We start from the raw sequence: 24148 nt of genomic DNA, 5'->3' as shown, positions 1-24148 counted from the left end.
TTTAAAAACCAATATAAACCCAGAGTGTAAACCGTTTTACTATTTAAAAATAATAATGAGTTTAAGGGGCTTGTAGCTCAGTTGATAAGTCGTTCTACCCCCGCACCTGAGTATCTAAGTTTCATTTTTATAAGTTGCAATGGGCCGTGATTGCAGTAACATACTTGATCCATTAATTTAAGAATTTGTAATGGGCCTGCGGCCCGCTGATCAATTCCGTCCTCTTCCTGCAAATATAGCCGTTACCTTGATTCTTCTACAAGGGAGGGAATTTAAAACAAAGTAAGCAAACCAAAATGAAAGCTTCAAAACCAATATCTCCCTTCAGGCTCTGCTCCCTCCTCCGTCGAGAGAAGAACCCGAATCTCGCTCTCCAAATCTTCCGAAACCCAAACCCCGATTTGAATCCTCCGCCCGGAAAGCTCTTTCGCTACTCTCTCCTTTCCTACGACCTCATCATCACCAAGCTCGGCCGCGCCAAAATGTTCGACCAGATGGAGCAAATGCTCCATCAAATGAAGCAAGAAACCCGTTTCGCTCCACCGGAAATAATCTTCTGCAATGTCATTTCGTTCTACGGTCGGGCTCGTCTTCCCGACCGTGCACTCCAAGTGTTCGATGAAATTCCCGCTTTCCGTTGCCAACGGACGGTGAAATCGTTGAATTCGCTGCTGGATGTGCTTTTCAAATGCGGGGAGTTTGAGAAAATGAGCAGACTTTTTGTGGGTTTTGAGAATTACGCGACTCCAGATGCGTGTACTTATAATATATTGATCAAAGCTTGTTGTGCGAATGAATGCTTGGATGATGCGTGGAAGGTGTTCGATGAAATGTCTAGGAAGGGTGTTCGTCCGACTACGGTGACGTTTGGAACTTTGATTTACTGGCTTTGTTCAAATTTCAGGTTAAAAGAAGCTTTTAAGTTGAAATACGATATGGTGGTGATTCATGGTGTTGTGCCTGATCAATACGTGTATACCTCTTTGATCAAAGGGCTTTGTAAGATTGGTGAAATGACTTCAGCTTTTGAGCTGAAAGAGGAGATGGTAATGAAGAAAATCAAACCTGATTCAGCTGTTTATTCGACTTTAATCAGCGGGCTATTCAATGCTGGTCGGAAAGAACTGGTTTCCGGGCTTTTGGAGGAAATGAGTGAGTATGGGTGCAAACCAGATACTGTGACTTTTAATGCAATGATTCACGGGTTGTGTAAAGAGAAGAATTTTGAAGCAGCATATAGAGTTTTGGATGAGATGACGGAGAAGGATTGTGAGCCAGATGTTATTAGTTACAATGTAATTATTGGTGGATTATGCAAGGATGGGAAATGGAGGGAAGCAAATGATTTGCTCGAAGATTTACCACGACGAGGGTGCACTCCCGATGTGGTTTCATACCGAACAATGTTCGATGGACTTTGTGATTGGAGGCAGTTCAATGAAGCATCCCTCGTTTTAGACGAGATGATCTTCAAGGGCTTCGCGCCTCGGCTTGCAAGTACACAAAAACTTGTTGAGGGGTTGTGTGAGGCAGCTAATGCAGAGTTGTTAGGGACAGTTCTAACTAGTCTGGGAAAAGGAAAGGGGAATTTTCTTCATGTGGATATATGGGGAATGTTGGTTGATATGGTTTGCAAGAAGGAGAAGCTTTCAAATGTCTCTGAGCTTGTTGATAATTTAGTGAAGCAATGTTGCAATTGATTTTGTGGCCATGCCAATAAGTTAAAATTGGGGTTTGGACAAGTGAAGGCATTCTTATATAATGTCACATCATAAGTTACTTGTCACGTAGACATTCATCGACAAATATATTAATAATCATGTATTTGAAGCATTGATACTATCACTAATATGAACGATGTATTGATAGTTGTTGATATGGTTATCGATATTGTATGGTCGGACTAGCCAACTGATTAGGTGTCTGACCTAAAATTTTATGTGTTTATATGGATTAGAAAATTTTACATGTATAATGTTTGTTTTTAATTACATGATATCCCATTTGAAATACTACGGTGCTGTGGCTGCTTTAGCCATCCAATGAATGATTGAAGGACAATATTAGTTGAATTTATAAATAAATTTATGTTTAGCTGTCAACAAGGGGGACGTAGCTCATATGGTAGAGCGCTCGCTTCGCATGCGAGAGGCACGGGGTTCGATTCCCCGCGTCTCCACTCGTTTCTTTTTTTTTTTTTGTCTACATAATATTTTCACGGTACTCTCTGTCTCTGCACATCTCATGGAGCCCTTCACAATATTCATCTGAAAAACGTTTTTCAAAATCGTACAAGACAAAGAACCTTCCTTTTCTGGAACCAAATTTTGGCTGGAAAGGGAGTGGAGCTGCTGCTGCAAATGCAGACATGTCCTCACCTACTATTGCGAGTTGGTTAGTCTTTTTCTCCTTTTTCTTTGATAATTCCCAACTAACCCACCACTGTTAAACTGATACAGAGTTGAAAGTTGTCCCACGTCAAAAAAGAAGCTTTGCGTTAGTTTTAATTGATACTGGACCGCGATCTCTCTTCTATTGTCAATTAATATTTAGTCGAATGCTCACGTTTTAATAAGAAATACTCCTCTATTCGAATGTTGTGTTTCAAAAGACGAGTAAGGGGCGGGGACGGGGAAGGGGGAGTTTTGGGACCAAAGTCCCCGGAATTTAAAGTTCAACCCTTACACTATATGTAGCATCTTATCCCTACATAAGCTATATCAACATATTGGTCAATTAGATTTTGGTGTCAAGTTGCTAGAACAGTCTGCGTCCATCTGTGCACTCAAGTTTGAATCTTCCTCCTAGCAGTTTTAATGTATAGTATATTGAATATCGCCTGTATCAACTGCTCACTGATAAATGATTGGTATCATTATCTACATCGTATTGTTCTTAGCTAGATGGAATAACTAATAGGTTTGTGATCTAAAAACTGCAATTCCTTGTGTAATTATTTTGTTTATTAATTACGATCGATGATACTAATCGACTCTAAGTGCCCTCAACATCCATCACTGGCGGGCTCAACGGAGCTTAGAAGACCGTTGCCTCTGAGCTGCATGCAGTGATCTTCTGCATCCACCTGAGCACACACAATTACGACCGCCAGGCCGTTGTGATGCGCCTCCTGCATGACGTTCACCGCAATGTCAACCGTCATTCCCGGGATGACCTTCATCAGAACTTGCACAACGTACTCCCTCTTGTTATAGTTGTCATTGTGCAGCATCACTCGGTACGGCGGAGACATTTTCCTTGATTTCCTGAAGAAAATTGATCAAGGCAAAGCTTAGTAAATTAAACTTTCTAATGTTAATCACATGATTTATACATGCAATAGAGAAAAAGGTTGCTAAAACAGTTTCTAACCTTCAAATATTGATTTACTAACAAGAGACTTGTAGCTCAATTGCCTTCGACTCTTCCTTTGGAACTTGATATGTTTCTTCCTTTCTTTGAAAGCTTTAAACTTCAATTACTTAATTTGTACTAAGCTGAGTTAAGGTTGGGGATGAAGAATTTCAATCCCAAATACAAATTTGACCTTAAACTTCTACTTAATTTACGTGTTTCACTTCACTGGCGGAGCTCAGCGGAGCCAGTTAAGGCCTAGGATGGTCTTATGACCCTTCTCACAATTTGGAAATGATGTATTTATATATTGGTGTAGCTTGGCTTCTATATTTATTGTTGACCCTCCTCACAAATATAATTGCTCATAATTGAGAGTTCAACACTTAATTTCATAATTTTATTCTTTGCCTCTTTATCAAATCAAAGATACATAACTTCGTGTCCTCACACTTATATCCAATTATTTTTATTCGAATACTCATCAAGATGTATAGGCATGATTGTTTTTCGCCATCGTTGTAAAACGTCCCCTGTTGTAATGTAATTAATTAAATCATAACAATATCAAGGTTGTAAACTAATTAAGAATATATTTTATGCTAAATAAGTTGATACTTATGATCATTTCTTATGTACCTTTCATATGTAAACTCAAATTATCATAATTTTATAGTTACTTAAAATTGACCCCTCCTTAACAAAATTTCTTCCTCCTTCACTGTTTCACTTACATGCTTCTATTCAAATTTCAAGGCAAGAGAACATCATTCACTTAATTGTACGGAGATGAGTCCTACTTTTAACACCCTTCAAAATGCTAGATATGATGTTGGGGTTTCAAGAATTTTCGTTCCACGCACAAATTTTACTCTAGTATGTTTGGACAAGGGGCTTCAAATTACCAAGAAACTTTAGACTCAATTATTAAAAACGCAATGCTTGAACATTACAAATGAGCTACTCAAACACGACAAAGTTAGTTCTAAAACACTACGCACTACAGACACTAAACAAAAAACTTTCCAAGGTGTTATTGGAAAGTTATCACAAATATATTGCATCTAATCATTTCAAAACTTCTATTTTATTTTTGTAGTACATTCCTAACAAATTTAACATAAATTCTATAAAACTTTAAAATCTCTCGTCTAAACGCACCATAGATTTCTAGTTTATTTACCTCACGTCAAACTCGGAGTCACGACTAGGAGTTGTTTTCTCTATGGTTGGCTTGTCCAACACCCCACCACCTGTGCCAAGTCTGGTGCTTGATGTTGTCATCATGATGCTCCGATTTGGACTTTGTCTATGAAAATAATGTTTATCACCTGTTACATAATCAATAATTAAACCTTGAGTTAATCAAATGTTTACTGAGCAACATAGGAGTATTAAAGAGATAAAATTATCTATAGTAGTATGCCGAATAACATGTACTTCTAGTTAATCACGTACTACCACATATTTTATTTTTCATACATGACAATGCATAATTAATTTGAGATACCACTTCCCGCAACACCATGTGCATGAAAGTTTTCTTAATGTTCACCGCTAAGAGTTCAAAATTTATAGCACAACTCAACTTGCAGAAAACCTATATATTTCTCCTAAGAAAATGCATAAAACAGTTGCAGGCTTTCAGCCGTCAAACCTAAGCAAATGCATAAAATAGTTTCAACCATCCATCCCCACAAAATGGATGCAAACTTGATACAAAATACAAAATTTGTGCCTAAAAGATTCAACTTTTTGCTCAAAAACGAAAGAACTCAGAAACAAGACTTACCTGATTTGGTGAGATTGAATCCATGGTTTGTCGAAAGAGGGACTCGACCGCAGATGGCAGCCATGAGCCTCTCTCTCTCTCTCTCAAACTCAGTGCTTGTGCCACAAAAGACTAGAAGAGAGAAGGTGGGGCATGTGCAGATTGTGTGGTAAGTGGTGGTGTTAGTTAACGACACGTCGTATGAGAATCATATTCTGTGGAAAAAATCCCGTTCTGGGCTTTGTGTGGTACCGAAAGTCTCTAGGAGGAGAGACAAAGTATGTGTGTGATGATCATGGAAAGCGATGTTTAACCTCTCTGTTGCCAGGATTAGCAGTAAATTATTGACCTCGGTAAGAAAGCAACTGTGTTTTTAAGCCAAAACTAAGGAGAAAAACTTTAACACGACTATCCGTTTGAGAGTATTAATTTGATCGAATCAGCCAACTCTACGAACTATCTCTGGAGCAAAAAATAATCACAAAACGATACGTGGATTTTTGACAAAAAAGATAAAATTACCCTTGAGGTATACCGGGATTCCTACGCGCAAGCAGCATGCAATTATCCCTCAACCAAGTCAAAAGTGCCCAAAATAGGTATCAACTTAAAACCTAATTTATTCATATATTTCCCATTTCATTATTTAGCTAATCAATTAGCTAAATAATATACTTATTCCTTTCATATTTCCTAAAATCATAATAATTGACTAATTAAGGGATTAATTATCTAATCAATCCCTTAATTATCAATTGAAACACCCATCCAAACCTAAAACTACTAAAATGGCCGGCCAATCCCATCAAGAAAAGTAAACCATCTTATTCTCCACCTTTTCCACTATTTTCCCTTTTTAATTACCCTAATTAACTAGCCAATTAATTCCAAAAACCACCAAAACATTCATTTTATGTTTAATAGCCAAATAAATTGGCTAATTAAACCTAAATCAAACACAAAAACCCTAGCCACCTCCTATCCCTATAAATATACTCTCATTCTCACCAAAAAAGCCAATTCCAACACTTTGGCAAAAATCCCAAAATTCTCTAAACACTCTTTCTCTCTAAATTCTAACTTTGGCATCGGAGGTTCTTCAGCCAAAGCCCCCCCATTCATCGTGGGCGCATGAGGCTCTTGGCCTTAACCTAAGGTGTTAATTGTTTTGTAGGTGCAAAATTGTCCAAGATCAAGGAGGAAGAAATTTGCATCCACACTATCTTCTAACCAAGGTCTAAAATATCGATATTATCTCGATATTTTCATTGAAATTTCCGTATTTTTTAACTACCGATATTTCCGATATTATCGATATTTTAGATCTTGATAGGAACTCTATGTGGTACTAAGTCACTCATGTATCTTACTATGCAATGTATAAAGTGCTAATTCATTATATATAAATGATTATGGTGTGTTTAAACTTCTTTCATTAATTACTACATATTTTCTACACTACAATGTTTGCCAGCTCACTATATAATCAACTTAAATCAGTTAAATCCATCAGGTAATGCATTTCCTTCCAATTTTTTGTGATAAACTAATAGATAATTGACTAAATAAATATCGTGCAAAGTTTCAATAAAAATTTCCAAGATTTTCTTACAATTTCCGTGGTTTTTATTCAAATTTTATCGATATCGATAATATCTCAATATTTCCATCGAAATTTTCATATTTTTGAACTACTGATATTTACATATCATCGATATTTTAAATCTTGCTTCTAACAAACAAATTAAAAGTCAAAAGAAGTTTAAAAATACGAAATCACCCTAAGAGTGAGAGTGACTCAATGACAAGAAGTTCTCCAAATCATCCTAGCAGTCGAAAGCAACAACTACCTACACACAAATAAATAAATAAAGAGATTATTTTCTACATATCATTCTTTAATTTTAACCGTTGGATCATAAAAATTTAACATAGACCTTTCATATGTAACTGAGCATTAACGACAAAAGCTGATGTGTTTTAACTGTACATATAGCAAATTTTTAATAGATCAGTACCACCACGCAATTCTGCAACCTTGTACTACAATATTTCCTAATAATTTATCAGCTTCTAATCTTCCAACTTAATAATTAACTTTCATTTAAAATCTCACAAAAACTTTACTTAAATAATAAAAATATTAATCGTATGACAAAATATTGAATAAGATAATGTATGCATGTCTGCCACTATCTATATTAACAGCTCGTGTCACTCCACGCTGACAATATTCCCAGTTTGCCATGGAACTCCTCTCTCTACAGTCCTTCCTCCTCTTCCTCTTCCCCTCTATCTACCTTTACTTCCACTTCTTCGCTTCGCCGAAGAAATACAAACACACCGGCTTCAAATACTACCCGATTATCGGAACCCTACCGGAATTCCTAAAAAACCGCCACCGGTTTCTCGAATGGACAACCGAAATCCTCATCAACTGCCCCACCAGCACCGCCATCTTCAGCCGCCCAGTCAAAATCCGTGGCATCATCACCGCCAACCCTGCCAACGTCGAGCACATGCTGAAAACCAACTTCAAAAACTACCCGAAAGGCGAAAGGGTCATATCCCTCCTTCAAGGCTTTCTCGGCGGCGGAATCTTCAACTCCGACGGCGAGCTCTGGATGGTCCAGAGGAAGACCGCCAGCTACGCCTTCAGCACGAAATCGCTCCGGAACTTCGTGATGGAAAACGTTAGGTTTGAGATTGGGTTGAGGCTAATCCCGTGTTTGGACACAGCCGCTGAAACGGGACGTGGTTTGGACTTGCAAGACGTTTTGGAGCGCTTTGCGTTCGACAACGTTTGCAAGTTGGCTTTTAACGTCGACCCGAATTGTCTCGCAATCGGCGGAAAATCTGAGTCCGCCGATATCGATTCCAATTCAGATCAGTTCATGCAGGCATTTGAAGAAGCAGCCACGCTTAGTTCTGGGAGATTTTTGTATGCGCTTCGGATTATGCAACAGATTAAGAGCTTTTTGAACGTTGGATCAGAGAGGAGGCTAAAAGATTCAATATCGACCGTCCATAATTTCGCGGATAACATAATAAAGTCAAGAATTAGCGACGAACGGTCGGAGGATCGTCCCGATTTGTTGTCCCTGTTTATCGGTATTCCCGAAAACAACAGCTCGCCCGAGTTTCTCCGCGATATCGTGATAAGCATCATTCTGGCGGGCCGAGACACGACATCATCGGCTCTGACATGGTTTTTCTGGCTCCTGTCGTCCAGACCTCACGTGGAGCGCGCCATTTTAAAGGAGCTCGAAACGATTCGGGTCCGAAACGGGAAACGTATCGGCGATATTTACGATTTGGACGAGCTCCGAGACATGCACTATTTGCACGCGGCGATTTCTGAGGCGATGCGGCTGTACCCTCCAGTACCGGTCGACACGAAGGCTTGTCTAAACGACGACGTCCTGCCGGACGGTACGTTCGTGGGGAAGGGATGGTTCGTGACGTACCATGCCTACGCAATGGGGAGGATGGAGAAGATATGGGGGAAGAACTGCCGTGAGTATCTGCCGGAGCGGTGGCTGACGGAGGACGGCACGTGTCGGCAGGAGAATGTTTTTCGGTATCCGATATTTCATGCCGGGCCAAGGATGTGTCTCGGGAAGGATTTGGCGTACATTCAGATGAAGTCGATTGCTGCGTCCGTGATGGAGGGGTTTGAGATCGACGTTCAGGATAGGGACACGTGTCCTGAGCACCTGTTGTCATTGACTCTCAGGATGAAAGGTGGACTGCCAGTGAGTGTGAGGAGGAGGAGATGTGTTGCTGATGATCGTTGATTATGTGATGTTTTATTGGACAAAATTAATAAGATCTTAATTGCATTTGTGTAATTGAAAGTTTCACTGTGTTTCTATTTTGTTGTCAAAATTGAAAGTTTCACTGTGATTACTACATAATATGTAACCTATTCATCTACGTGAAGAGTCTTTTCGGTTTTCGAAAAAGTAAACTATGGTAACAAAGTCACTAGTTGGTTCATTATTTTTAAAGAAAAAAAAAAGAATGCTACCTTTAATCAATTGGTTTAATCTACATATAAAGAAACCCATTTTGGATTTAATAAAGCTACTTAAGATCTAATTAATTTACAAAATGCTACCTTTAATCAATTGGTTGAATTAGTTTAATCAATCGGTAATCTACATCTACAGAAACCGATTTCATTGTGTCCGGAAGACGGCCGGTGCACCAAACGTCATAATACAAGTAATTGCAAATTTTTTTTTTTTTAAAATATCAAATCATTTGTATTATGACATTTGACGTACTGTGCTTTCGGCACATTAAAAAATCTCCCCATCACCAGACAACTAATCGTTCTTTGTTGTGCACCTAATTAGATGAAAAGTTATAGTGTGGTGCACCTAATTAGAGTATTAATTAATTTTTACTTTTGGAGTTTTTGTTTGCTTCTTAATTTGATGGAGCTAAAGGAATGCATGGCATGGCCAAAGAGGAGCTCGACGGCAGCCCTGGCTCCCTTTCCACCTCCCTCTCTCTGTTTTTGTTTGTGTGTGCTGAAACTCGAAGGATCAAAACAGAATTACTTTCGAATTTGTGGTCCTTGCCCTTAACTTTGTGTAACTATGTACGTAAAGAAATCAACGTATAGCTTGATGTGAGAAAGTTAAAATACATAATAATGTTGTAATTTTTTATGCTCGAACGCGACTTTTTACCATCAAACCAAAGTTTATGGAACAATTGATACTTATAGTAATTTGGTGTTTTTAGTGTGAGTTTAGTTTCCCTATATTGACATCGGGTTGTTGATAATTTATAGCACTGTTTTTGCAGTTGTGTCATGTGCGAGTTTAATAGTTGTAAGAGTCATATTTTACAGGAATAATCAAATTCATGACACCAGCTCGTGAATCACACGATGGTGGTTAAACGAAGGTTGAAATGTCTATATTAGTCTTCTTGGCTCCCAAAAAGTGAATTGACGCGACGAAGCCACCAGCTAGCTAGTCCTTTTTTGAAGAAAAAAAAGGGTTTTAGATCCAAGTCCAAAAACATAGATTGTTTTTAAGAGTAAGTTCAATTATCTAATTACATGTTTTTATTTCTTTTATACTCATTTTATATTTTCTAAAAATATTAAAAATCAATTAAAATCTTCTAATGTTATGCATTTTCCAATTCCAAAAGATCTAATTAATATTTACAACAAAAAAACTAATATTCTAACATAAATCTATCTGCAAAACATTATACCCTAACTAAGTAACAAATATAAGAATGTATATTATACCTATAAGCGAGATATGAAACCTAACTAAAAGGTAAAAAAACATAATATATCTACAAGTAAGACACATTAATCTATGGCAGGTTGATTATAAAAAAAGAATCTATCATATAGGTAGATAAATACAATTAACCTATGATATAGTTGATTATAAAAATTAAAAATAAAATCTATAAATGGGGTTTAAAGCAAGAGGAAGAACAAGAAATAACAAATAAATAATCAAAAAGATAATTAGGAGGAAATTTTATTTTTATAATAAATCTTACCATTGAAGAGATAATTATTGATAATAAAATAATTAAATTTAAGGTATTAGACTTATTTTAATAAACTGGACTACTCTTGCTATTGGCTAAAAAAAAAATTAGACTTATATCAAGTTTATCCAAAAAAAAAAAAATCATGAGTACCATTATAATTCACTCAGAAATTTATCTCCCCCTTGATGTATCAAACTTATGATCCATTTAAAAAAAAATCATGAGTACCATTACAATTCACTTAGAAATTTAACTCCCCCTTGATGTATCAAACTTATGATCCATTTCCAATTCATTGTCATAGGCCTGATGTTGAAATTGGCTTTTTCACATGGAATTAGAGTAGCGCTGAAAATAATTCGTGAGGATACTGTTATCTTGAAATCTTAATTACGAGTTAATTTATCTGTCTAACATGAGAAATTGAGAATATAATTAATACCAAATATGATTAAAAAAGGGTTTTTATATTAACACACCACAAAATATTTAATACACCCCACATTAAAATTTAATATTAAATAACTTATTTACTCTACTATGTAATGACAATTTTGATCTTATTAGGTTTAAAAAAAAATAAAGATTTATAAATACATTTCAAATCACTTTTAGCGTATTATTTATCTTCTCAACTATCAAACATGTTGATTAAGAAAAATTGTTTTTGACGAATGGAACACGAAATCGATGTTTCAGGAGCTTCACATGAGGTAAGACTTCATAGTTTTCATTGTTTTAGTGATTTCGATGACATCGATAATTATTTAATCTTGTGTTTGTTGCATTATTTAAACTTCTATATTCATATTCATCTTTTAGTGTTCATAAGGTTAGATTCAATCCCTGAAAATTAAAAATGAGTGTTATAAGATTTGAGAAATGTGGGGTGTGAAGAAAATGTGGGATGTTACAAAATATAAAATGTATATTGAGAATGTGGGGTGTGGGGTGTGGGGGTATTATGGGAAAGAAGTGGGGTGTATTAAGATAATTTTTAAGTGAAAAAACAAATATGGGATGTATTAAGTTTGTAGGATTTATTCAACAATTTGTAGAATGTTAATATAATTAGCCTTAAAAAAAACGATATCCGCACACTTACACCTTTCTTTATTTCCATTCACTGATTTTTTTAATTAATCAATCAAAAGGTTAAAAATACCAGGAATTAATAACACAGTAAAATCAGCCTGTAAGATAATAACAGTGGCGCCAAAGTTTACATAAGCAGTTGGAATTTGGAAGTTAAAATGTCAACAAGTTGAGAAGATAGGCAAATCCAATTCAAATCCCCTCTGAAACCGTAAGACACTCACACGTTCGCACAACACCCACCTCATCTTCAACGATGCGGTGCGACGCTTCCTCTTGGCTCTGCGGTGGCCACGTTTCCGTCGCAACAACCGCACCGACTGCCACCACCGCTAGCCCCTCCTCCTCCTTTCTCTGCAAGACCACCGTTTCTTGCTGCACCGCCGCTCCTAAAGGCTCGTCCTCCTCATCATCGTCGTCTACTGGTTACGAGACTAGTCGTCCGTGGTACAAGCAGGAACAGTACAGTCATGCTCCGCCGGACGTCGTACGCCATTGGATCCAAGCAGAAAATCAACCACTCGCTTCTCGAGGTCCGTATATGTTACTTATATCTTCCTTCTGAGAGATTTTTCAGTTGGCATAATATAATTGTTTTTGTATTATGACATTTGGTTTTAGCATAGCCGTCTTTGAGATTTCGGAAGGCCTGTCCGAGATTTATAAAATGATCCATTTTTAAGATAGTTTTTATTTTTTTAAAAGTAGGACAACTAGAAAATAATAACATAAATCAAAACAACTTTTAGAACTTACCGTAAATTTACAAATATCATTAAATAAGTAAAAAGAGTTACAAATATAATCTTCACTAAATAATAAAAAATAGTTCAATCTTAAGCAACCAAATAAAGAAAACAAAAAGCTTAAAAAACTCTAACTTTAAAGTTTCACTTGAATATATAATATTATTATACAATAAAATTGAAAAGAAAATCATTTTTTAAGGTGTTGTTATTGGCTCTCCTATTATCTCATTGCGCACTCAAATTTTTTTTATTTAGAAAGAAAAAAAATTACACTTATAAAAAGTACACTATAAGATTTTAAAGTGCTAATAAAAGTATTTTTAATATATAACATTATTACATATAATATAAGATACCAAAAAATTTTGGGGGGCCTTTAAATTTGGGGGCCCTGTGCAATTGCACCTTTCGCTTCCCCTCAACGCCACCTCTGGATTTTACTCATAAAATGTATCAATGGTATATAGTTCGTGATAATGATATCGACACATGCATAGCGTATATGTATAATATGTGTGTATGCATGTTAGGGATTGTTTATTTTTGCTCATAAGTATTTATGCAATAAATGTTTTTATTAAAAACCTATTGAAGTGCTTTTTGAAATGTATTGGGAAGTGTCTGAAAGAAGTAATTTCCTGAAAAAGTACTTTTATGATACAAGCTTTTTGGTTGTTAGAAGACGCATTTAGCGCTAAGAGGAGCAGTCCCAAACATACTTGATTAGTTTATATCATAGCATACATATTTGTGATGAAAATATAAGATTTTGCCGATTAAAACTATATAAACTTCTGTATTGCAGATAGATTTTCTGTTGCATCATATAACATTTTGGGGGATCGAAATGCTTTCTGGCATAGAGATATGTACCGGAATGTGCCTTCCAAATATCTCAAATGGGACCATCGTAGGAGGGTCATATGCGATGAACTTGCGGAATGGAACCCTGATATAATGTGTTTGCAAGTAAGTAGTAAGCCTATTTAATTTGTTGTTTTCATTTTGCTACTTGATTCTGTAATTTATTGAAAAAATCACTTAAAATGGGATTTGAACTTCTTGTTGTTTGTGTGATTTATTAGGAAGTAGACAAGTATTTTGAGCTCTCGGAGATTCTAGCGAAAGTGGGATATGTCGGATCATATAAGGTTGATATTTCCGTGTTCTATACCATTTTTGTCCATGAGATTGAAGAAAACTAGTACCTTAGATACCATTCCCTTCAGTTGATTTTACTATGCTTGCAATGGCAGAGACGCACTGGAGGTTCCGTTGATGGTTGCGCTATTTTCTGGAAACCTGATAAGTAAGACAGTTGTGTTTTATTCTATTTCCTACAGTTTATAGTGCTTGTGATGGCACAATAAATCGAATAATTTTCCACCTCGTCATGTCAGTTTTCGGTTGTTGGAGGAAGAGAGTATTGAATTCAAGGGCTATGGACTTGGTGACAACGTTGCGCAACTCTCGGTTTTTGAGGTAGATCATTTGTAAACATTTGCCAATACTTTTCTACACCAGTCATGGTTCTGAGATTACTTGGCCTCAGATCAAGCCTATCAACCCTTTCGTACGGAAATATTTAACAATTCTGCTGTTTAACTAGATGGTATCCATCCTTTCCGCATCTAATTTCATTCATACAGGCAGACGCAAAAAGCTGAATCAAGAAATGTAGTGATCGGTAACATCCACGTGCTTTATAACCCAACCCGAGGGGAAGCAAAATTAGGCCAGGTAAGTTCTTTTACACTGATGCTCATTTTCTGGTGCATAATAAAATGCAAAAAATGTCTGCTTCCCAACAGAGATAAAGAAGGCTTATATACCTTATGTTGGGGCAATATGCTAAACTGCTTGATCAGTAATTAAATCGTGTTGTGTTTCAGATACGTTTTCTCATATCAAGGGCGAAAATCCTCTCAGAGAGATGGGGTAATGCCCCTGTTGTCCTTTGCGGCGATTTCAATATCACTCCTAAGGTTGGATATTCTTAAGTCCAAAATTCATACAAATTTCATCGTCATTGCACCCTACTTTTAACAGTGACAAACTAAGTTGAACTACTTCCCTGCTTATTGACAGAGTGCAATATACAAGTTCTTGTCAAAATCTGAGGTGAGTTGCTATCCGCTTGAATATTATTTTTTGGTCACACGGATACTGATGGATGCGATACATCCAACATTCATTTTGAAATCTGTATGATTTTTTTACAGCTGAATATCATGTTATATGACAGAAGAGAGTTATCTGGGCAGAGAGATTGTCATCCTGCTAAAGTTTTGGGTGCCAAACAAGAAATTAGCAGTCCACTTACAATGATAGACGGGTATGTCTCATATATGTTAACGCAGATACATATTTTCGATTCTGTTTTTATTTAATTCCTATGTCCTAATACAGATGTGACGTGCATACATTCATCACAACTAAATTCTAATCATATATTAAAGAATTTGGCTAAACAGATTCGGGCTATTTGCTATAAACAAGATGACTGAGGCGGGTTGTCTTATTTTGCTCTAAACGTTCTTATTTTAGATTGCTGAAGCACTGCTGGACAGATGAAGAAATTAGAGTTGCAACCGGAGATGCCGATAGCCATTTAGTTGTGCATCCGATGAAGCTTAACAGTTCCTATGCCACGGTGCAGGTACAAATTTTTATTCCGTTACCACCTGAATGTTTAATACTCCAGTTTTTTTATGTAGTATATCATATTTTCAGGGTTCTACAAGAACACGGGACCCCAATGGTGAACCTGCAGCTACTACCTACCACTCAAAATTTCTTGGAACCGTTGACTACTTATGGTGCTTTTCTTAAATTCCGTAACAACGATTCTAATGTTGGTGGAGTTGGTTATGACAATGAAAATGCAGATGAATCATGTGAAATTCTTGTGTTTGGTATAGGTACTCTGATGGACTTGTGCCCACTAGAGTTATAGACACCGTTCCAGTTGATGTTCTGCAAAAGATTGGTAGCCTCCCTTGCAAGGTAGGGCAACTTGTGATTCTGCTACCTGATTGCATTCGAGCTAAAACTTTACGAAGCTTCTAAATCGTCAATAGTGACATATAGATGCATTTGTGGGGTTGATGGAGGTTCTGTGTGCGTGTGCATGCGCGCGTGTGTGATTCTCTCTCAGGGCATAGGTCCAGTTCGCAGTATGATCAAGAGTGTGCGTGTGCATGTAAATAATGTTGTCTTCAAATCTGATTCTATTTTCTCATACTTGTACACAGAAAGTGGGAAGCGATCACTTGGCCTTAGTTACGGAGTTCGCCTTCAAACCGGGCACAAACGAAGACAACAAAGAAACTGCTGCATCGTCAAGCAGAACAGCGTTTTCCAAGCTTTAGAGAAGGAAACTTGTTGGCATACCTTGCATCCGGAAACTTAATATTCTTCGCGCCCGCAGAAGGATGTTTTATATCTTGAATAGCAAGTAAAACGGAACATAAAGCTAGATTGTTGCTCCCCTCAACATGTATTGTATTGAGCATGCTTGGCTGCGAAATTAAAAGCGGCAAGTGTTGCTGAAAAGCTGACCATAAATGGACTTGTGTTTGAATAATTGACATCGAAAACTATGATGTCCTCTTGTGACTGAGTTTCAGCAGCGAAGCATGGATTTATTGTTTTATACACAGTAAAACAAAGTAAAATTTGTGTACAAACGGGAAAAAAAATTAAAATGTATGAGCATCGATCATTTGAAGCTGGTGCTGCTGCATGCTAACCAAAACAAACACAAACAAACATCATCGTCACCAATAATTTAACCATCAGATCAAAATTAAACTAATTATATGATTAATGTATAGTAGTCGCATAAATGCGGTAGGTCTCGGGTTTGAGACTTAGGAGCAGTCTCTCCATAAATGGGGGTAAGGCTAGCCGACATTCACCTCTCACAGACCCTGCGTAAAGCGGGAGCCTTGTGCACTGGGTACGACCTTTTTTAATGTATAGTAGTCGCATACCTCTTAGTTCCCTTTGATTTCTTCTAGGGTTCAAACTGTGAGAATGTGAAGACCAAGTCCTACATCGGTATGGGACTAAACCATGCAAGGACTTACCGAGTTAATTTATATTACCAATTAGTTTTATGATGAAACCTTAACTTTCTTCATAAATTGTTCATGGTTGAGGTCAAATTCATGTTCATGCTAACAGAAGAGCAAATGTGATGCAGGGCCCAGCAGATAGAAACAAAATAAAACAAAAAATAGGATAGATAGGTAGGGTCCATTATCTCCTAGTGCGAGGAGAGGCCTGAAAACCCTATAAACTTTGGTTCTAGTACCAGCCTACAACGTAGACACTGGAAAGAACAAAGCAACAAACTCTTAAACAAGAGAAAGACACATAAAAACGAGTTTACAAATCAAATATCAATATGATAATTCAAACAACTTCTCCCCTTCTATACAAATACAAGTATTTATAGGCTTACAACTTAAAGTGAAAAATATGAAAAGACATAAAAAATAAAGGCTTACAATATAACTCCTAAAAAACTAAATGATTTCATTAAATGTCATTAACCTAGGAATTCCATAAGCCACAAATTTAAAGCTAGATACATGCATTATAACTCTAAAAAATGCATGTATTATATTATAAAACTTAAATCCCCAGCTGCCAGTAATTTTATGTAATAACGCCTTTAGTTTTTGGCCTGCATCAGGATGCAATACCAAAAAAACGACTTCCTTCTTAGGAAGTGCAGAAACAGCTTTTTGGAGTTCGAGCACGGTCCCAATAAGAAAAGACAAAATGAAAATGTAGCCAGCATTCTTCTTTGTTTAACATAAGTTTTACATCAGGAAATTGAGAGTACAATATACAAGTGTATGGTTCCACTCCCGATAGTATCAAGGTTTTTGTGACAAAACTCAACATCCAGCAATAAGTGATTAAGTTGGGACAATGTTGGTGTGGTTAGGAGTGTGTTAGTGGTTTGTTGCTCTTATTATCTGATATGATATTAAAGCGGATTTGATTATGTCTCTTGTGGGTCCATCTCGTGCCCGAATTACTAAGGTTTAATGTAATACAATGCTTCCGCTCTTAAAGTCCGATGTGAACCACATCAAGTTGATTAGTGGTAAAGGCGCGTATTGCGACTCTACAATAAACAAAAAAAATGTGGGAGTCCCAGGTTCGATGCTTCGAGCTGATAAGTCTATTTGACTGTGGCCATAAGTATGGTGAAATTCTCCATAGCCTCTCTGGGCCCGAAAGGGATAAATAACCCTCGCTTGCCACTTCCCACAAAAAAAAACCATGTGGAATTGGTTGCACGTGTGGCCACTACTCCGTGGTGGTCCCACGTGAGGGGGAATGTTGAACATATGTCCCATATCAGGAGGTTGAGAAAATAAAAAAAAAACAATATATAAATGTATGGTTCCATTGCTAACAACTTTTTGTGACAAAATTAACATCTAATAATGGATGGTTAAGTTGAAACAAAATCGATTTGGTTAGAGTCGGCCAATGATCTAAATATTAGACACTCTTCTACTAATGGTCGGCAAGATGTATTCCTTTTTATTTTATTTTTAAGGAGGACCACTGGTGGTAAGGTTATCCACCATTTTCGGGATCTGAGAAGATTCACAGAGGCATTTCAGCCTTCTCCTGGCCACAAGTCTGCCTTTCACACAAGTAGCAAGTTTCGAGCCCAAAACCTCTAGTTTTTAATTTTAAGAAAATTTCGTAACCTGTCATTTACCACTGAGTCACCAACTCGTGGTTTGTCGGCAAGATGTAATCATTTCTCCTAACTTCCAAGCAACGCCACCCGCCGCGTTCGTGTTTCCGTGGCTGCGTGACACCGTAAAGCTCAAGTGGTCCCACACTGCTCTAAACTCGCAAGCCACACGGCATAAACCGCATAACCCCTTTGACCGTCGTAAAATCCTGTCCGTTAATTTCATGCTGGCCCCACCTGATTATTTTATCCGGAATCACGTGTACAACGAGCCCCTATTTGGTACCATTACGTGTTCTCGCGAAACACAACACAAAATCCAGAAAAAAGGAGAAAGCGACACGCGTTTGACTCCACCAATCAGGGCCCGCCGCGTGTATTGCCCCTCCGCCTTGTACGGCAAAGGATCTCCCGCTACCTTCCCTCTCTTCGCCGTCTTCGACTCCCTCAAATATCGGGGTCCCCAAAATTTTCTCTCGATTTTTCTTCCCAATTGACGGTCGGATTTTTTGCGTTTAGGGATTCCAACTGAGCAGCTTTCCTTCTGAGATTTTGAGAAGCGTTGCTCTTTGGTTTGGACTCTGTAGTTTCCGAATTCGAATTTTCCAGAAATTTAATTCAATTTTTTTTTAATTTGATTTTACTGATGATTCAACGGTTCGTTGACAACGTCATCGCCGTCACCAAAGAGTGAGAGTCTTCCTTCTCTTTTTACCAATCGATTCGAGTTCGAATTGTTTTTGGAAAAAGATTTCGAATTTGGTTTTTTGGAATCGTTTTTGAAATTGGGTTTTGGTTTTATTTTGGTGGGTTGCAGGTCTGTGAAGACGTTCACGTACGAATCGCTGAACAATGTCGTGCGGCTGATCAATGGAATTTCGGCTCTGTTGCTGACGTTTCTGCCGGGGAAGGCGAACATTCTCGAAGGCATTCATGGATGGGAGCTCAGGCCAACGTTTCGGGGACCCAGATTTCCTCGCTGGATGGAGAAGTAAGTTTTGGGTTTTGATCATGGAAAGATATGGAAGCTCGTTGAATTCAAAATTTTGAGAATTTTCTATCGTTCGGTAAATTTGTTTTGTGATTGTGGGAATTGGGATTGTTCGTGATGAATGAGTGTAATTTTTTGGTGGGCAGTAGTTATTTTGAATGTATAATTGACTGAATTCAGAAATTTTAAATTTTTTATGTTACTTGGCAATTTATTTTTTATTTGTGGAATTGGGATTGTTCATCATACATGAATGGATAGGGTGTAATTCTTTCGTGGGCAGTAGCTATTTTGTACGAAAATTTTGACTTAATTCAGAATTTTGGAATTTTTCCATCACTTGGCAGTTTGTTCTGTGATTGTTGGAATTGGGATTATTCAAATCAATGTGTGTATATTCTGGTGGGAAGTAGTTATTTTGTATGTAAAGTTAGTTCCTTTTATGTAATATCTATCTACCTTCTTGTAAGACTGTAACGTTTGATGCATCAATATTAGTTGCTGATTGACATGTCCATTTTCCTTGATGTTTGTAGTGGGGTGTCCTCTTTCAATCATTTTGTACACGAGCTTTCTGTGGATTCCGATTCTGATGGTTCGAACCTTGATTATGCATACGGAGATGAAGATAGTGATTACGACATATCTCCTGCATCACCATCCTCTCAATGTTCAAGAGCCTCGCGGGCTTCTAGTTTCAGCAAGCACGATAGGCGCTGGTCGTGGTGGATGTGGATCAGATACATATTTTTCTGGATTCTGTTTCCCGCGAGGTTTTTGCTCGGGATTCCAGTTCGCATTTTGCAGTTGTCTTATTCTAGATCATCAAAAGCCTCTGCTGCACCAGGAAGCAATGAGGCTTCACAAACGATAAGTAAAGTACAGATTCTCAAGGATCACATTGTTCACCGAACCACTGATAGGAGGCGTGGAGTCATTGAGGTCTGTTCACAGGCTAATTATGCCATTTAAAATAACATGCAACATTTGTTTTCTCTTCCATTTTTCTCATCTTTAACTTGTTCTAACAGGATCTTCACCTAGCAATCGAGATATTCATAGAAGCTATTTTTGATGTTGTTCACAAGGCGGCACATTTTGTTCTTTCACCTTCGGTGGCTTTTAAAACACTATCAGGATGGTGTTCACTGAGCAGCGGTGGTGTTCAATATAGTCATGGTAATGATTCAGAAGTTACTGTTCCCACAGCTTCACTTGGAGAGAATGATCCAGCTCTTAAAGAAAGGAATACTTCTTTTCAGCATTCGCTAAATACCGATGCTCGTACTTGTCAGGATGTCATAACAGAGCTTGGGTAAGGCTTTGGTACTGCTTACTTGATTGAAGAACCTTTCACTTTTTGTTTGAATATTTCGTGATCTGCAAATTGCTCATTCTTTTTTTCTCTATTAGGTACCCATATGAAGCTATTCATGTGATCACCAATGATGGCTATGTTCTTCTCTTGGAAAGACTCCCGAGGTATATAATCGATGTATTGGCTTTTTTTTTTTCCTTCCCTGGTGAATAACTTTGTTTAAAAATTGCGGTGTCTAATATTGTATTGTGATGCTGCAGACGTGATTCCCGGAAAGCTGTTTATCTTCAACATGGAGTATTTGATTCATCTATGGGGTAAGTTATTTCTTCTATCCTTTTTCAAGTGCTCTAGAACTGGTTATCAGAGTGATGCATTGTCCTTCCTGCTACAATATCTCTAATGGGTTATTTCCTTTTTCCAGATGGGTGTCTAATGGGGTGGTTGGTTCACCAGCATTTGCAGCTTACGATCAAGGTTAGCATGTTTCCTTTGAAAGCATATACAGCTTGCAGTACAGACAGCTGTATTGGCTTAGAAATATGCTAATGGCACTTTTTTTTGCAGGATATGATGTTTTCCTTGGGAACTTTCGTGGCTTGGTTTCTAGGGAACATGTTAACAAAAATATTTCCTCACGACAGTAAGTTGCTTATGTGACCCGCATGCTATATTGTATATGAAATATTCATCCTTGATTCCTTCTCGAACTCAAATTATCAAGGGGGTGGAATGAGGTTGCAATATATTTGGATTTTCTAAGCACAAAGTAGCAGTTTCCATAGAGTACCTTAGTATGAACAAAGTTACTGAACATAGAAACCAATGCAGGTATTGGCAGTACTCCATTAATGAGCACGGGACTCAGGATATTCCTGCAATGATAGAGAAGATTCACCAAGTTAAAACTGCTGAATTGAAACTTAGTCAACCTGATCTTGATGAAGAAACAAATGATGGTCAACCTTACAAACTCTGTGCAATTTGCCATAGCTTGGGAGGAGCAGCAGTACTTATGTACGTTATAACACAGAGAATAGAAGAGAAACCACACAGACTCTCCAGATTGGTTTTACTATCACCTGCTGGCTTCCATGGTGATTCCACCTTTATGTTTACGATTATGGAGCATGTTTTTCTTTTATTGGCTCCTCTTCTGGCTCCTCTTGTGCCTGGTTTTTACATACCAACCAGGTTCTTTCGCATGCTTCTGAACAAGTTGGCGCGAGACTTCCATAACTATCCCGCTGTTGGGGGACTGGTTCAGACCTTAATGAGTTATTTTGTTGGTGGGGATAGCTCAAATTGGGTCGGCGTGTTAGGGTTACCACATTATAACATGAATGACATGCCGGGGGTATCATTCCGAGTGGCTCTCCATCTTGCACAAATGAAGCGTGCAGGGAAGTTTAGAATGTTTGATTATGGGAGTGCTTCTGCTAATATGGAGGTGTACGGATGTCCAGAGCCATTCGACTTGGGGGAGTACTATGGGCTTATTGATGTTCCTGTTGATCTGGTTGCTGGAAGAAAGGACAAGGTTATACGGCCATCGATGGTCAGAAAACATTATAAGTTGATGAAGGAATCTGATGTTGACGTATCCTACAATGAGTTTGAGTACGCCCATCTGGACTTCACATTTTCACACCGAGAAGAACTCTTGGCATATGTCATGTCACGCTTGCTGCTTGTTGAGCCAACTCCAAAGCAGCAATCCAGTCAGAAGGCCGTAAAGTTGAAGAAGAGAACCCCAGCTACTAGTTGATCGAGTTCGAGAAAACCCATGCATTTCCGTCTTTTTTCCTTCAGGATTTGGCATGTGCTACATACTCAGGTGCAGATTATTGTTGTAGATGATTGAATATGTCAGGTAAGTCTTTACTCCTGGGCAATCAGTTGTGAAGATTTACTGCTGCGTTTTCTTCCCCCTCTATTTTTTCGCCGGAAGTTAACTGTCCAAAGGCTTGTATATATATACCTTGGATTGAGCTTTGTACAAAAACCGATGTGTATATGTTGTAATGGATCTGGGAATCATGTCTCTATCATGTAACGTTAAATAACAGCGTAGTATGTTTCATCAACTGAACTTTCTTTTCTTTTGATATTTGTACCATGAGAAGTTGTGTACATTGTTTTGGTATAATTTCGTGTGGTGTACTACTGAGTACTATTTCTGACTAGATTGTACAAATCATTGTCGGAACCCGTTTTTGTGTTCCCGAAAGCTAGTAGGGATTCGGTATCCTCCCAATCGTTGTTTCTGTTGGAGCATACTGTTGTAGGTGATGCAACAGAGGATGCTGTTGCAGACCATGTGTTTGGGCATGTTGATGTTGTTGATGAAGCAGATGATGCCGTTCCAAACCGCCAGATGTTTCGCCAATATGTTGAGGAAGGTAGGGTTCCTAAGTGGTTAAAGGTAGCTTAGTTGAAACGTTGATTGACTTAATCCTAGTATCCTCGAATGAAATACATATAGCGAATTTGTAAAAAAGAACCCTTGGAACATACTACAGCCCCAGGTGGCAAAGAGCCGACATCGAGGTGCCAAACCTTCCCGTCGATGTGAGCTCTTGGAGAAGATCAGCATGTTATCCCTAGAGTAATTTTTATCCGTTGAGCGACGGCCCTTCCACTCGGCACCGTCGGATCACTAAGGCCGACTTTCATCCCTGCTCGACGGGTGGGTCTTGCAGTCAAGTTCCTCTCCAATGAGTGCACCTCGATGTGAGCTCTTGGAGAAGATCAACATGTTATCCCTAGAGTAATTTTTATCCATTGAACGACGGCCCTTCCACTCGGCACCGTCGGATCACTAAGGCCGACTTTCATCCCTGCTCGACGGGTGGGTCTTGCAGTCAAGTTCCTTTCCAATTAGTTCAAACAGCACTCAAAGGTAGGGCATTTCCCATTTTTATCGGAACTTCTGCACCAGAAACAATAGTATCTCCAATTATAGCCCCTTGGGGGTGTAAAATATATCTTTTCTCACTCACCGAAGGGAAAACAGTCTCGATGAAGGTGTGGTTTTCGGCAGGGGGAAGATCATCCATTGAGATGGGAAGCCGATTCTAGAACACTGAAAATCCAAATTAATAGACTTGAGATGAGCACAAAAGAGTAGAGAAAACGCTGAAAATTTGTTTTCATTAGGAGACGGCTTACCAGCTCATTATTTCTCAGATTATCAAATATTGGGTGATGATTCATAACTTCAAATCTGAGGATGTGTGTGACCTTGGCATGATCTGGTACACCGGAAGATAAATACGTATTAAGATGAGGCATACGTACACACTCACACATTGATATGAACAAGGAAAGAGTGGCTTTTGTTGTTAGACTCGCAGTCTGTTGAAAGCGGACTGCGCAGAACATTGCCCATCTGCAGTGTCTCTGGTCAATCCGCTGTAAGCCTCAAAGAGTGATTCAAGTTGCCAGATAAACGGAACACAGAGAGAGGATGTTGGACTTACCGTTGCGGTGTTGAGGCCTTCCTATAGGCCTGTTAGTGTAAGGAAAAAAGTCTCGTATCAAATGTTTAGCGAAATAATCTGTTATGGCTGTGTGTGAGATGAACAAGTTCAGATGATTACTA

The 24148-nt window shown here is 38.1% G+C and overlaps 5 protein-coding genes and 1 non-coding gene across 6 annotated transcripts; 5 read left to right on the top strand and 1 right to left on the bottom strand.

Moving 5' to 3' along the window:
• The first annotated feature begins 200 nt into the window (after positions 1-200).
• On the top strand, positions 201-1833 carry LOC139197140 (putative pentatricopeptide repeat-containing protein At1g53330). The gene has a single exon (XM_070823849.1). The coding sequence runs from the start codon at positions 297-299 to the stop codon at positions 1698-1700; it is 1404 nt and encodes a 467-aa protein (XP_070679950.1). The 5' UTR covers positions 201-296; the 3' UTR covers positions 1701-1833.
• A 273-nt stretch (positions 1834-2106) lies between these two features.
• On the top strand, positions 2107-2179 carry TRNAA-CGC (transfer RNA alanine (anticodon CGC)). Its single transcript has one exon. It is a non-coding gene; the product is annotated as a tRNA-Ala (tRNA).
• A 626-nt stretch (positions 2180-2805) lies between these two features.
• Positions 2806-5378, bottom strand: LOC139197232 (ATP-dependent Clp protease adapter protein CLPS1, chloroplastic-like). The gene is made up of 3 exons (XM_070824196.1): positions 5147-5378; positions 4538-4685; positions 2806-3266 (listed from the first exon to the last, which is right to left on the bottom strand). The coding sequence occupies exons 1-3, from the start codon at positions 5208-5210 to the stop codon at positions 3005-3007; spliced, it is 474 nt and encodes a 157-aa protein (XP_070680297.1). The 5' UTR covers positions 5211-5378; the 3' UTR covers positions 2806-3004.
• Positions 5379-7226: 1848 nt separating this feature from the next.
• Positions 7227-8976, top strand: LOC103437977 (cytochrome P450 CYP94D108-like). Its single transcript, XM_008376512.4, has one exon. The coding sequence runs from the start codon at positions 7372-7374 to the stop codon at positions 8920-8922; it is 1551 nt and encodes a 516-aa protein (XP_008374734.1). The 5' UTR covers positions 7227-7371; the 3' UTR covers positions 8923-8976.
• A 2932-nt stretch (positions 8977-11908) lies between these two features.
• LOC103437978 (carbon catabolite repressor protein 4 homolog 3) lies at positions 11909-16140 on the top strand. Its single transcript, XM_008376513.4, has 13 exons — positions 11909-12288; positions 13310-13473; positions 13590-13655; positions 13761-13813; positions 13905-13986; positions 14158-14244; positions 14397-14489; positions 14593-14625; positions 14727-14839; positions 15052-15163; positions 15238-15323; positions 15426-15510; positions 15759-16140. Exons 1-13 carry the CDS (start codon positions 12012-12014, stop codon positions 15873-15875), a joined length of 1368 nt encoding a protein of 455 aa, XP_008374735.1. The 5' UTR covers positions 11909-12011; the 3' UTR covers positions 15876-16140.
• Positions 16141-18515: 2375 nt separating this feature from the next.
• LOC103437979 (uncharacterized) lies at positions 18516-22631 on the top strand. Its single transcript, XM_008376514.4, has 9 exons — positions 18516-18925; positions 19053-19226; positions 19763-20168; positions 20258-20541; positions 20640-20708; positions 20805-20861; positions 20969-21021; positions 21112-21187; positions 21376-22631. The coding sequence occupies exons 1-9, from the start codon at positions 18882-18884 to the stop codon at positions 22310-22312; spliced, it is 2100 nt and encodes a 699-aa protein (XP_008374736.1). The 5' UTR covers positions 18516-18881; the 3' UTR covers positions 22313-22631.
• The last annotated feature ends 1517 nt before the right edge of the window (positions 22632-24148 follow it).

Source organism: Malus domestica, chromosome 06 (genome assembly GCF_042453785.1).
Source record: "Malus domestica chromosome 06, GDT2T_hap1".
Taxonomy (NCBI): Eukaryota; Viridiplantae; Streptophyta; class Magnoliopsida; order Rosales; family Rosaceae; genus Malus; species Malus domestica.
The sequence above is the reverse complement of the archived record's forward strand: the minus strand, read 5'-3'. Positions and strand labels throughout refer to the sequence as shown.